Here is a 14,694-nt window from a genome sequence, read left to right on the forward strand (position 1 = left end):
AGGAGAACAACAGTCTTGATGACAAGCTCCAAATCTCATAGCGCAAGGGAGCGTTTTAATGTTAATGGGTCCCTTTTTAAGAGGATCCTCTTCCTAAAACTGTTGTGATGCATGCCACTTTGTCAGGATGAGGAACACATCTGGAAGCACGGTCTGTTTGAGGCCAATGGTCAGAAAAGGGAAGTTCACATCACATAAATTGCTGAGAGCAGTCCATCTAGCTCTCAAGGTATCCTATTGTCTCTGATCTTGAACATTGTTATTATTATTATTCAAATGGCCAATACAGTGACATGCCCTACAAACAGCCATGGGGTCATGAGATTGATATCTCTCAAACTACAGAGAATAGTATTAGGGTGGGTTAAATAATGCTTTCTAGGGTAGATCAAGCAGATTGCCTGATGAGGGGGAGAGCAAATGTATAAATCACTACTGCTCTACATGCTCAGTCTGTCTCTGACAGTGTAGAGGAGCTGCAGTTTGTGTACATACTTTTTGAGCTATTATGTTTCATTGCTTTTTGTGCACCCAGACTAAAATAGGTAGCCGCAGTCTTTCACTACTCTTTTGGCTTTCAGAGCAGTATCTCCTTCTTTGGAATGAATAATAAGCCTGAACACTTTCTTGCTGTACTTTGACCTTTTTGGATCCCAAGTTCAATAAGTTTGTGCACTCCAAAGAGCTGTGCCTCTTATCAAAGAAGGGCTATGCAGAACTCTGACTAGGCTTCCACAACAGTTGCATTGTGCAGTCCTTGGCATGGGGGTTAGAAATGGTAAATGCTTGATCTCTGAAGAGGGTCAGTGCTTTGATTGATGAGCGCAGTTGTAATCCTGGGCATGTCATCCCTTTCAAAATAGCAAGCGCGCTGGCATGAGCATATAGCAGTCTTTTTGTATTGCCTGTGTAGCACGTTTCACTAAAAAAGAAAGGTCCTTTCCATGAGAATTTCTGATCTGAAACAGCCCTGTATGAACCGGAGAACAAGATTAAGGTAGCCCCATTCTGTCTTTTTGCCTTGTCTATGCATAGACAGATAGGTCTGCAACTGCTAGGATGTACCAATAATCAATATTTCGGTATAGTTCTCATATTGCAAGTCTACTCTCACATACAGGAACTTAGCAGCTCCACAGTTCCCTAAATGTCAACATGCACAAAGCTTTCCTTTCAATCTCTGGACACCCATGCAGCTCCCCACATGTACATCAGTGATAGCAGCATTTCCTTGTTTCTGGTATCCCACTTGAAATACCACCATTCACTTGTGACCAGCAGCAGCACCTCTTAGGTATCTATGACTTTTACAAATCTTAACCAAGGCACTATAATGGTCTGCAGCACCTGTTGGGATTCCGGTTACCCTATTGCACTGTTCGCTCTTGATATGTAGGACTCCATTACTGGTTGCATCGTGTATCTCTGCCTTTGGACCATGGTGTTAGCCTGCCTCATGTGTGGCTACTTTTTTATCCACCATGTCTAAGCCATGTATAGCAGCTTAATGCCACTGTACTCTCTTCCATATAGAACGGAGTATTATTGCGAACTGTCCTGGACCCTGTCACCGGAGACCTGTCTGACACCAGAACTAGATACTTGGGCTCCCGTCCTGTGAAGCTCTTCCGTGTGAGAATGCAGGGGCAAGAGGCGGTAAGTGTGTTTTTTTTGTTTTGTGGGGTATTATGCGTGGTCAGTCCGCCTAAAGAAGTCAGCAGAATTCTAAGGCCATGTTTTGAGAAACATTCGTTCTTTTCCCTACCTTAATAATTGTTGATTTTTTGCAGATGTTCTTGAATTAACTTTTATGTGTGAGTGGCTACCTTTAGGATGTGTACAACCTCGAGGATGCCTCAAGTTGGTACCTTATCTAGTCAAAGGGGCCAGTCTGTACAACCTTTATTCCTTATGCTTTTGTTTTGGAGTAATGTAATGTATTGCTTCCCCTGAAGAAGCCTTTTGAGTTATAAGATTTATCCATATGAAGTAACTGGAGGGAGTGCATTCAGTGGTAGCACTGATGCAATGGCTGTACAGCCATTCATTGGCCAAACCTTAGTCTGTGTAGTGGCAGTCTGTTTTTAATGCTCTCACTCAGTAAATTAGATATGTTCCTCAGTACAACCATCTTACATCAGTGTGTGTTTACACATTGTGACTGCCTGTTGATTATCTTTGCTTTGTTGCAGGTTCTGGCCATGTCAAGCCGCTCGTGGTTGAGCTATTCCTACCAGTCCCGCTTCCACCTCACACCTCTGTCATATGAGACATTGGAGTTCGCCTCAGGTTTTGCCTCCGAACAGTGTCCTGAGGGCATTGTTGCCATTTCCACCAACACTCTAAGGTACATGAGATTTGGGGTCGTCTGTGCAATGTACATTGGGTTCTGAAACAAAAAAATAAAATAATTAGCTTACACTTTATTTCCTGAGGAGCTGAGCGTTCACTCTTCAAGCATGTGTTGCCCTTGAAATACCCTTGTTGTGTCTGTTCAGGTTCTTGATAAACTTCACATTTCAAGCCCAAATCTTACTCCTTTCTAATTGTATGGTCTTGTTCCCTTTTAAAATCTTTACTAAAAGCACATATCAAAGTACCTAAATAGGTTTGACACTTGATACTGTAGCACTAGTGCCCACACCCACTCAGATTCTATGGCCGTGTTCCATTTTAATGTGCTTAGTTGGATGGCCTCGTGTGTGTGTTGGCTGCTTTCAAGAAGAACACTTAAGTGCCTGATTTTTCTTTGGTTTCAGCTTTTTTTTAAACTTAGAGATTTCTCCAGTTTTACTGAGATTTATTTAACACTTTTAGAATCTGGTCAGTTGCAGCATGAAGCACACGAACTGGGCGATTGGCGCAGTGTAGTTTTCCTAGGCCTCTACAGAGTCCTAGAGAGGTAACGACCCCTGCCACATATTTCTGCTCTGTGTGCAGGGCATGTGTAAGAGTGCCTCTTTTGACATGGTTAGCCCCCACTTTTTGCCTGGTAAAGATTTGGTTTCTATTGGCAAGGGACCCTGTGCCGACTTACGGTAGCATGGCACAGCGTGGGAAGGCTAAGTCTAGAAGGCAATTGTGACGTACTTGCGCAGCACACTACAACACCCCAGCGCAAACCCACCAAAAATGACACCACACCGTCTTGGTTAAATAGTAAATCGAGAGGCTTTATCTTTTTCTTGCATTAAAGAAGGGGTAAAGTTTCCAATAGTTGATAAATTAGGGCTTTGGACATTCCATTTTTGGTTTAACTGCATTACTTGCACAGTACATTGTATTTAATTCCCTCACAATAGTCAAAGGACCAGGTATTTAAATCATTCAACTAGGCAATCAGCAGGGAGGTATATTCATATGTCAACAGGTACATGCAGCAGTTTAAACTAAGCAGGTAAGTACATTAAATACTGAATTGGCAGAGGTATGTATCCATTTAGAGCAAGCATGTAAGTACATGAAGTTTTGATTTAGCATGTTTTTGTATCAATTTGAATCAAGCTTGTAAATACATTGAGATTAGAACAGTGGTTTCATATCCAGAGTGCGCTGTCTCTTCCTAGCTCCTGCGCAAGAAAGTACTTATGGAGGCTTTACTTCAGAGGGGGGAGAGAGGTCTGGAACCCACTCTCTTAATATAAGCCAGTCACGTTGTTACCAGAGAGAGCATCAACTTAGGGGTTTAGTTCTTGGCACCCCCCGGTCATTACAGTCCCCCCTCCCTGAATGGCGTCTTTCCTTCAGCACCACCCTCCTTTGAGTTGTCCCCCGATACCTCTGCGCCCATCTGGTGCCTCTGACACACTTTCCGCGGAACGAGTCTGTGGGCCGATCTTCCCCCGACCTCCCGCTCAGGTCTTATGGCACTTTGCCTGAGGTGGGGCAGGGGCCGCAGCAGAGCCGCGACGCGGACACCTCGGAGGCCCCAAACCATGTGTCTCTCTGGAGAGTCAAGCTGACGGTTCATTCGGCCTTCCGAAGGTCCGCGGCAGCTTCCACTCCTCAGAGGAGTTCCGGCTCGGGCAGAGAGGAGACGCGCTAGGCGGGAGTCCGGTTGCTAAGCGACCTCGCCCAGCGTCTCTGAGCCTCGCGTCGCTCCCCTTTTCCACATGCTCGGCCCATCTCAGCACCCAGGCCAGCGGCGGTGAAACTTTTGGCAACCTTGGCACCACAGAGCTACGGAGAGGGCAAAGGGGGAGGGCTCTGAACGATGCAGCGCTGGCAGAATTAAGCGGCAGACTCGCAGGCAAGGTCAGCACACTTCTAACAAGGGCCAAACAGGAGGCAAGGGTAAAAGTTAAGACCCAGCCTCACTTCAGGAGTCGTAGTAAAGGTCCCTTGCTCAGCGTTGCCCTTTTAGCATACAGTGCCCACCCTCCAAGGTTCCCGGGGCTGGGCAAGGTCACTCTCACCAACTGTACAAATGAATTAATCTTCTTGATGTTTGGACACACTGGGGCGTTGTGCTCTCAGATCTTCTCTCAGACAGTGCCAGATCAACAGGAAGGAGGGCAGCACCCTCAGACCAACGCACAGCCCCTAGGAGCAGTCAAATTAGTTTGAGACACAATCCCCCTGTAGCTGTAGTCTGCACTCCAGCTAGCCCAGCAGTGTGACCTAATGGCCGCCCAGTGTCCTCCCTTATATAGCCTGGGCCAAGGTCACTAGAGTGGACCGGAAGGTTCTGGAAACCCCTAATGCTATCCTATGGGTCAGAGCTCTGAGGTAATTTCTAGCAGGCGTCCATTTTATGAAGCTCACCCATCTCACCATTTTAGAAAGGCGCACCTGCGCCTCAGCACTGATAGGCCTCTGGGCGCCTCACCACTGCCAAAGGCCACATGAAAAAGAATTGGTGGAAAAAAATGTGAGGCAGAAAGAGAGGAAAACAAGCATTGGAAATGCAATAGGTCTCGCATTAGGAAAGTTTGAGCTATTGCTATTGTAAATGACACTTTTTTTATTTATGTGTTGGTTTTGAAAGTAGCAAAATTAATAGCTTTGTCAGTTACAATGTCAATAGTTTTAACTTGCAAATGTGACACCTATAGCATTTGTAATGCAATGTGTGTTGTATTTACGTGACTTAGATGTCTTGATATTACAAATAACAATGGCTTTTAATTAATAATTTGAAAAAAGAACAACTTTTTGTAGGTTTTGGAGTTGAGCGTAAAATACTCTGCTCCCAGGGGAAACAACACTTAAGGAGAATGTCTCTGTGTGGCTTGGCCTCTGCTGGCGCCTCTGGCATGTTTACTGCTATCCCGTGCAAATGCAAAGCCATTAATCAAGCAGGGAGGGGGTTGATTGGGGGACGAGGAGAAACCAGCTGCTGAGCGTGTTCGGGAAGGCAGAGGGAGACTTTTGTTTGCTTTTTGACTAGCTTATATCTTTGAGGGAGAAATAGTTTATAAAGCGCCAACAGGAGTAACTTTGCATGAGGCGCATAAAGTGAAATGACTGTGCACAGTACAGACACACGCAATACACAGAAATAATTTATCCCTAGGAGAAAAAAAACGAGAAATAGTGGGTGGGGTGGGGTGATGGAAGGAGCTCTTATCATGTCAAATAAGGCTATCTACCTACGCATGGCGAGGCGCCCCAGCTAAAAAAACAAGCGGGAAGCTGTGCACATTCAACACAGATTCAACAAGCTCTGACTGCAGGCCGAAAATGCTTGACGGCCGGCGGCGATGGAGGGCCGGAAAGTTAGAGAAAGAGGGGTGAGGGGTGGCGAGGGCAAAATAAGGAACTGAGGCGCCCCAGCTAAAACAAGGAGACTTTTGAGATCTTAGCTCCTTCCATTGAATGGCTAAGGCAGGGTGAGGTAAAAATGAGGTGTTTATGAAAACGCACTGCCATTGGTCAATAAGGAGCATGCCACAAGATCTGAAGTCCAAGAGCACGGCAAGGATGATCGACTTTGCTGACAATGCCTCGAAGGACTTTTGCGACAGCTACAAAGGCAGGGTGAGGTAAAAATGAGGTGTTTATGAAAACGCACTGCCATTGGTCAATAAGGAGCATGCCACAAGATCTGAAGTCAAAGAGCACGGCAAGGATGATCGACTTTGCTGACAATGCCTCGAAGGACTTTTGCGACAGCTACATGGGATAAAGTGTTTAATATAAAGATTTTTGTGCTGTGCCAATTTGCCCAAAGGGGGCATGCGTGAAAGATATGCAAACAACAGTTATGTGTTTCTAAAATTGTTAAGTTCGCTGCATTTCAGACTACAAAACTCCCACGCTAACCAGGACACGGCAGGCAGGGGAGGAGAGTAGGAGGAGGGGGGAGGAGAGTATGGGAGGCACGGCCTAGAGTCCGTGCAATCAAGAAGTGAGGGGGGGAGCTGGGGAGGCAATAAGAGAGAGAGTAGGCAAGGCAGGCGGCTGGGGGCATGTGCACGCGCTTTTAAGCTCAATGCGCATGCGCATTGAGCTTAAATTTCTCGTGCACTGCAAGGAATCGCCACGATTCCTTGCAAGTTGGTTAAAGAGTTGGTAAGCCCCCATAGTCTCGCAAGCTCGATGCGCATGCGCATCGACAGGCGAGACCTAAAAAGGGGAGACCACCCAAAAGCTGACGGGTCTAACAGTTAGCCCTCCAATTTTTGCCTATTAATGATGTGCTTTCGATTAGCAAGGGACCCTGTGCCCTACAATCGGGTCCCCTGTGCTTCTTCCCTAAAAACGATTCCCCAATTGGCCCTTCAGGCTTCCCCTGTAAGTCCCTAGTACCAGGTACCTGGGTACGAAGAGCATTGGGACTGAAAAGGGTCCCCTAGGGACCCCTCACCTAAACCATGCAGACTGCCACTGCAGCATGAATGGCCTGTTGCAGACAAAATGACAAAGTCGACATGGCACACTACCTTTATGCCATGCCAGGTAGCACTGCCGAAGATGTAGGTAAGTCTCCCCTCTAGCAGGCCTTACTAGCCCTCAGGCAGGGTGTACTGTCCCAGAAGTGTGAGCATATCTGCAAATGCAGATATGCCCCTACAGTATTGGGGTCTACTCAGTAATATTGTAAGTGCCAGGGAATCCATAGAGTATGTGGGCTGGAAATTTGACAGCTCGGGTTCAAGAGCACCAGGGTGGCTTCACTGAACACAGGAGTGTTTGGAACCTAACTACTCCTCACAATAAACCCACAGTGATGCCAATGTGGGATTTATTGTAACATGTACGCAGAGTCTCAGAACAAACTTCCCCTTCACCTCCGGACCTCATCCTCTCTATTGGAATTCAGGAAGGAACTCAAGACCTGGCTGTTCAACTGAACCCTCCATATGCATCAAGTTCTCAGCGCCTGGATACTCTCACGGTTGATCAGTCATGCTTTATATGTCCTGTTTGATTGATTGACCTATGTTTAGCACCTCACAGTAAATCAATGGGGGGGGGGGGGGGGGGAGTGGTTGCACAGTTTCCAAGAATTCTGACAGTGTGCTATCACAGCAAACACTATAAAAGAGGTTACAATAGATTAATGTATTGTATCCTCGCCCTTCCTTTTGTGTCAAGATTCCTTGCCTTCACACTTTGTCACATTTGCCTTCTCAAAATGTTTGCAGTAGCAATTCAGGGTAACTAAGGGGTGCCACTTCAAGAAACTGAACATGATCCTGCCAGCCTACTAGCTGAAAGCTTTTAACTACCCTGAACTATGTTCAGTTTTTGTCCTTTTACCAGCAAATGCCAAATCAAAAAAAGAAAAACTGTTATTTTGTGGGCTGTTCATTTGAAATTAATCTCTTTCCTGGTACTAAAACCAGAAAGTAAACTTGATCTGTGTATGAGTAGCCTTATTCTTTAGTTCCCATGTTGGTTTTAGTCATATGTTTGTTGTTAAAGTACATGCATTCATGTGAGAGTAAATCCATTCCAGCTTCATATGACTCTTTCCCTTACTCTTCCTATAGGATTTTGGCACTTGAAAAGCTTGGTGCAGTGTTCAATCAGGTGGCATTTCCACTACAATACACACCCAGGAAGTTTGTCATTCACCCGGAGAGCAATAACCTCATTATCATAGAGACGGACCACAATGCATATACTGAAGCCACCAAAGCCCAGAGAAAGCAGCAAATGGCAGAAGTAAGTACTGGGAAGGGCAATATCCTTTAAGTGTTCAACAAGTTTTGTGGTTCCAAGTTGTTAGATGTGGTCTTCTATGTTTCACAGAATAGAAGCTGTTGGACTTAGGTATTTTTGTGGACTGCATGTTATCAATTTTTTTTACAAAGGTTTCACAGCTCAAAATGTATGTTGTGATTTGCATGAAGGCAGCTGTCGTAGTTATTGATGCTTTTTTAAGGCATTTGGCCTACAGAGCGCTTGTGTTTTTGGAGAGATTGGTAGGAAAAACTGAAGATGAAGTATTTAGGATATTAATCCATGCCTTTTTGTATAAGCAGTGGCCACTGGGTGTAATCTGCAGAGTGTCAATGAAAATGAACTTCACTATAGAGTTATACTAGATTGAACTCTACTTTCAAACTGGTTTTTCAACACCTTCCTCTATTTAAAACAGTCACCGCCAATGCAATATCGACAAGACCAAAATACTACTTTACTATGTGGTTACCCCCACTTTTTGCCTGGTGTTTAGCTGATTTTCGACTTAGTTGGAATGGGACCCTGCTATTCAGGGCCCCAGTCTATCTGCTTGCTCTATAAAAAGGACTCTGTGTACTTTAGGTACATACCAGATTGGTTACTAGGTCACCCTGTATATGGTACTTGTGAGAAGTTGGCCTGATATATGATGTTTCCAATTCTGGAACCACCTTGTATCAGTCCAAACAATCCCTTATGGTGTCTGGTTGTAAGTCAACCTTATAGACAAGCTATCCTAGGGGTAGCCTGGACTAAGCAGCCTGAAAGGCTAAACTCAAGAGGTCGTGTTAAGCGAGCTGTTTTACCAATCACAATCCTGTAATATCAAATGAAAGGACACCGCACAAGTTTATATTATAAAAATATATATATTTATTACTAGAATAATCCCCAGCACTCTTTATGAGCAAAGGGGCACAAGCGTTTAAACAAAAGCACAGTTAAACATATAAAAGTTGCACAATTATGGATGAGGGCGGGTGGCCACTCAAACAATATATTAAGAAAGTGGTATAAGAGATACCAATCGAACAGTGGTTGGGCCTAGGGAATCGCTGGGAGCAGTCGGGACTAGCAATGCTGAAGTCGGGAAAAGCCCGCGGGATTTGGGTGCAGCGCTTAAAGCACACGCATGCACCAATGCAAAGTCAATGGTGCGTAAAAGTTATAAAGTTACTGTTTAAGAATACTTCCGCTCAACCTAGAAGGACGAAACTTAAGACACATACACTAGAGGTGTGTACCAGTGTGGGAACACCGGCGTTGCTGAGTTACCTCACCCACTGGAAGCGAGTGCATAGGGTCGAAGTTTTGTCTGGTTTCGTCACGAAGCTTGTTGGTGCTTGAAGCTGAAGATGCTGCAGGCGTTGTGAAGGAGAAGTGTCCGGTGTGATCCAAGGGTGGATCGGAGTTGTAGAGTACCCGAAAGCAGAGGGGACAGAGTCTGGGTCACTCAGCAGTGACCAGGGTGGAACCAGGACGGAACCAGGCAATGTCAGGCGCAATCAGGTGGTTGTCGAGGAGCTTCTCTCCGCTGCCACGTGGGCTCTAGGGCATCTGCGACGTCCAGGAGCGGGTCACGAGCTGTCCCACGAAGGCTCTCGCCGTCGGCGCTGTCTGCTTCAGGATTGGAGCAAACAACACTTGGCAAGAGCAATCCACGCAGGACTGGAAGATTGCTTCTCACTCTGACCAGGAGGGTCAGAGCGGGTGCTCCTTTTCAGAGGAGCGGGTGCAAGTCTGGAGCGACCAGAATCACAAGTTAGATTTCGTAGTTTGCCGGCACAGGGGCCACAAGCCAACGGGCAAGTGACCGGGCCAACGCGTTGAGCCAAAAGAAGCAGAAGGGCCCCACGCAGCACTCAGTGAGTGTAGAGGGGTGAGCTTCGGTGCAAAAGTGGCTCAGGGCTGGGGCTTCTCAAACCCCGATGTACAGCTTCGAGGGTCACTCGTGGGCTGCACGGTCAGCGTCTCGTGGTCTTTCCAAGATGGCGGGCCCAACGCTTCCGGTGGCCTCCACGGGTCTCAGCCCTGCAGGGCCTGTGGATCGGGCTGTTAGAAGGCAGGCACGCTTGGTCTTGTCGATCTCTGTCGCTCGAGTTCCGGCAGGAACTGCAACAAAGCAAACGTCGAGGTGCTGGATGGTGCCTGTTTGCACAGGGTGGTCACTCCTTGACCACAAGGGAGATTCTTCAGTCTTCTACGTCGAGTAGGATGTCGAAGGGACCAGAGTTTCGTTTCATCTGTTTCATCAGGATAATCTGAGTGCGTTGGCACTGCTTCCATTCTTATACCAGGATCCCCTCCTATGGGTGGGACCCAGGAAGGGGGTGGTTACACCCCTTTCCCTTTGTCCAGGGTCGTGCTGGGACTGGGGCTGGTGAGCCCCAGAACCGGTTTGACCGGATTATGCAAGGGGAAGCCTTGTGCTCCCCAGGCAGTGTCTGGTTTCTTTCAAACCTCCCTGCTACAATCCACTATCTCCTGTCTGGGGTGGTGTGACACCTCCCTGCGACAGGAAAGCCTTTGTCCAGGCCTCCTCGGCTGAGTTTCGGTCAGCAGCAGGAGGTCAGACCCGTGTCTGTGTCAGAAGCGTCCATTTTGTGATGCTGAGGCTCTTTTAAAATCAACCGCGTTTTAGCAAAGTAACATGTCTTCTCCCTCTAGGGGGGTGGAATGCTATCCCCGTCGACAGGACTGTCGAGGGGATAGTATTCCAAATCGTATGACACCTTACACGACATGTTTTGATAAAGCCAAACCAAAGTTAACATATAACCGCGAGGATTATAATGCACTTAATAGTATATGGTATGGCATTATCCCGGAACAGCTTAGGGAATTGATCCCGACAGCTGCAGACAGGCTCAGCTCATGCTAGAGCACCATCTCACATAAAACCACGCACTCTGCCTCCAGGATTGTTACGGCCTGCCATAGGAGTGGCTTATAGGTTTATATGTGTCCAGATAGGTTTAGATATAGGCATACTATATCTAAGCAAGGGGTGATTACACCACCTTGCCCCAGCTGAGTGATCAGCCAGTTGTGTCAATTTTGGATAGCCAGCCAGGGGTGGCAAAAGATATGCTGCAGCCCTTGGTAAGCCTTGGATGCACCTATGCCCTGGGCACCTATAGTGCTCTGTACAGGGGCTGATAAGGTGACCCAAGCCAATTTAGTTATGCACCTAGGGTACATGGAATCCATTTTACAGAGAGAGCAGATAGCCTGGGGCCCTGATTAGCAGAGAACCAGGCCAACTAAGTCGAAAACCAGCTAAACACAAGGCAAAAAATCTGGGGTAACCATAGTCAGGTAGCCACCTTCCTACAGTACTGTTGGAAAATGAGGCAGCATCTGTGAGGCCTGCACAAATTACAGGACTACATTTGTCCTTCACTGGGAACCAAACACCCAATTGTAGCGCCTGACTCTCAGAGGGTAGCGTTGCAGAGCAGTCTGAGGCTTACTCGAGGGAGGTGGTGTGGGCTAGTAATCGTCATTTGCAGGTGCGCAAAAATAACACTCAATAATTGATTGTCCAGTCTGTACTTTGCTTTATAAAAGTAATAGTACATTTATTAAACACACACACTACTCAATACTATGCAACAATTTACAAATATACATAAGCTGTTAGAATTACTTTGTGACATTGCATAACATCTCCACCCCTCCCGCAAGGGGTTGGGGGGGGGGGGGTCTAGTACCACCACTCCCATGTATGCACATCATCTCGCCCCAATGCAATTAGTTGAACCTATCCTGGAGCGAGGACCCTGCGCACTGGCACCATCCCAGTGGCGTCCCCCTCCCATTACCTCAACAAGCATTAAACAGGGATACACCTGCCTTGGTGACACATGACCCTGACCAAGCATCTCCTACTGACCCTAAAGTATACACCTCTAAATCTTAAGGGCCAACAGTCTGGGGTCTTCACCTAAGCGCAACAGCAAGACTACATGTTTACGCACACTTTAGAGTGACAGTACTCGGCACATTTTGATATTCTTAACAATGCATTGCAATTACAGCCCTTAAAGACATCACAGATGATCACAGGATTAAGTTGTAAATACTGTCAGATACCCTAGCAGGAGTGTCTAGCCACTTAAATCCACTTTGCTTGTGACATCACCTTACACCAGTACTTCACAATGAACATTAATCCCTTTAAAAGAAAAAACCATTAATAAATGCATTTCAGTGCAATTACACCATTTCACCTCCAGGGGATGCCCTTCTCGAGACATCTTCAACTCAGCCCTTCAATCTTTGCACTTCTCAATGAGCCCCTAGCTATAGAACAAAAGTTCCAGCCTAGGAGGTGATGCAATCTTCGCTGAACGTTGACGAGTTATTCTTTTTAAATCCTCAGGAAACTTAGGGTGGGACTTAGCTTTGTGCTGGGGGTGAGACTGCACTTCTCCAGCAGCTCCCCCTGCACCTTTTCACACTCAAAGGTGACCCCTCTCCTCTGGGTGCCACCAAAATGCCAGAAACAATCCATTCCCCATGCCTTGCAAGACATTATTGGGCGCTTCAAGCTCCTGCTATTGAATAATATATGCCCTGCTCTCCCTCTGCCGGGGAGAGCCACGCTGGCGCTTCGCTGCTTCCTGGAGCCTCGGTGGTGGGCCCGGTCCCACCCGGACCCCCAGGTAAGGGTATGTGCCGCGGGGAGCCCACCCCCGGCTGCTCCGCGCTTTGGTCGGGGGCCCGGTCCCACCGGGCTCCTGGCTCCCCCTTCCTTGTTAGGGACCCCGGGACCTGATCCACCCCGGGGGGCCTTTCCTGGACCAGCGGCGGAGCCTCACGCGCTTCGCCGTCAGGGGGCCACATGTCGCTCACCTTCTGGGGGCTGTATCTCAGCCCCTGGAGGTCCGATGTGCTCCATTTTTGCATCTTCTTGCTCCTGGCGGCGCCCCCCAGCCACTGGGAGCACTCCTTCACTCTCTGGGTCTCCAAGAGGGTACACTCTGCAGGGAGCGGTCTGCACTGGCTCCCTTCGCCAGCCTTTCGCCTGGCTCTCCTCCTGCGCCTCTCTTCTCCTTTCTCCCTGCGCAGAGGCGCTTCTTATGGTGCAGTTAGGGGCCTGGGTGACAGTCAGGGGGTCTCTCCTTCCACCTGCCCATTGCCAGGCTCCAGCACCTTCCACCTCAGCAGACCACACCCCAGAGAATGCTTCTCTTCCTGTGCAAGTAATTTTTAAAAGTTGAGTAGGTGGCTGGCAGGAAGTCTGTGTGTCCTATCAAACAGCGACACCTCACTTCCCTGCCCCCTCCCTCCTTCTTGTCCAGCCTCTGGGTTGTTCAAAATGGAGTCGTCCAGTGTCTCTGGCCACATGGCCTCTGAAACCCAACCCCTTCCCCCCTCACTGCTTTTACCCTGGTTCTGCTTGTTGCATGGGACCCAGCGACCGCGGTTGATGGATTGGCTTTTAGCTCCGCCTATCTCCCTTCCTTGAAGGGAAGATCTTTGCTCAGGGAAGAAAGGGCATTAATCTAACCTGCCAGGGACTCGGAGAAATATGACGGTTCGGGGCATGTGGGCTGCTGAATTCATATCTGTGCATAGATCGCCGCCTAGTGTTGGGTCCGGATGATTGCACATTGTTGTCCTGGCAGAGTCTTCGAAGTATCACGAGATAGGTGGCTCCTCCCCTGGACTACAGTGCGCATGGGCATCCTCTCCATCCTCAGATAGTTTTTTTCCGCCATTGGGTTCGGATGTACTTTCTTGACGCAAGTTCGGAATCGATATAAAACTTTTTGCGCAAGGCCAAAAGGCCTTCCGGGCGTCTGTATTGTCTCGTTCGGTGCCTATACTTCATCCAGTTCTTCGAACAGGACGTCGAAGGCCGTTTGCCTTTTCGACACCCCAGGCCCCAACTATGACGACGATGGAACGGAGCCCGTTCAAGAGATGCCCCGTCTGCAACTCAAAATACCCTCACATTGATGTGCACCCAGTGTGCAATAAATGTTTATCCCCGGACCACGACGAGGCCAGCTGTATGGCATGTTCAAAGTTCCGGTCGAAGAAGACGCTTCGACTTCGACGTGCCGCACGACAGTCGGCACAGAAAGCGGCGCCTGACCCGGAGAACATCTTCGAGGCCAATAACGAGGAAGGCGTCGATGAAGAGGATCCTGACCAGCAGTCGGACCCAGAGTCGGAGCAAGACTCTACCTTTGGTGTGGACGCCGATTAAGACCTACTCCCATGTATGCACATCATCTCGCCCCAATGCAATTAGTTGAACCTATCCTGGAGCGAGGACCCTGCGCACTGGCACCATCCCAGTGGCGTCCCCCTCCCATTACCTCAACAAGCATTAAACAGGGATACACCTGCCTTGGTGACACATGACCCTGACCAAGCATCTCCTACTGACCCTAAAGTATACACCTCTAAATCTTAAGGGCCAACAGTCTGGGGTCTTCACCTAAGCGCAACAGCAAGACTACATGTTTACGCACACTTTAGAGTGACAGTACTCGGCACATTTTGATATTCTTAACAATGCATTGCAATTACAGCCCTTAAAGACAT

The 14,694-nt window shown here is 47.9% G+C and overlaps 1 protein-coding gene across 2 annotated transcripts in view; it reads left to right on the forward strand.

The window, feature by feature from the left end:
* Positions 1-14,694, forward strand: part of SF3B3 (splicing factor 3b subunit 3) — a 274,045-nt gene that overhangs the window by 114,797 nt on the left and 144,554 nt on the right. For both annotated transcript variants that reach the window (XM_086945281.1, XM_086945280.1), the window contains exons 16-18: positions 1,534-1,656; positions 2,193-2,347; positions 7,938-8,112. In XM_086945281.1, coding sequence (XP_086801407.1) covers positions 1,534-1,656; positions 2,193-2,347; positions 7,938-8,112 — 453 coding nt within the window. The remainder of the gene's footprint in view (positions 1-1,533; positions 1,657-2,192; positions 2,348-7,937; positions 8,113-14,694) is intronic.

This window comes from Lissotriton vulgaris, chromosome 12 (genome assembly GCF_964263255.1).
Source record: "Lissotriton vulgaris chromosome 12, aLisVul1.2, whole genome shotgun sequence".
Classification (NCBI taxonomy): domain Eukaryota; kingdom Metazoa; phylum Chordata; class Amphibia; order Caudata; family Salamandridae; genus Lissotriton; species Lissotriton vulgaris.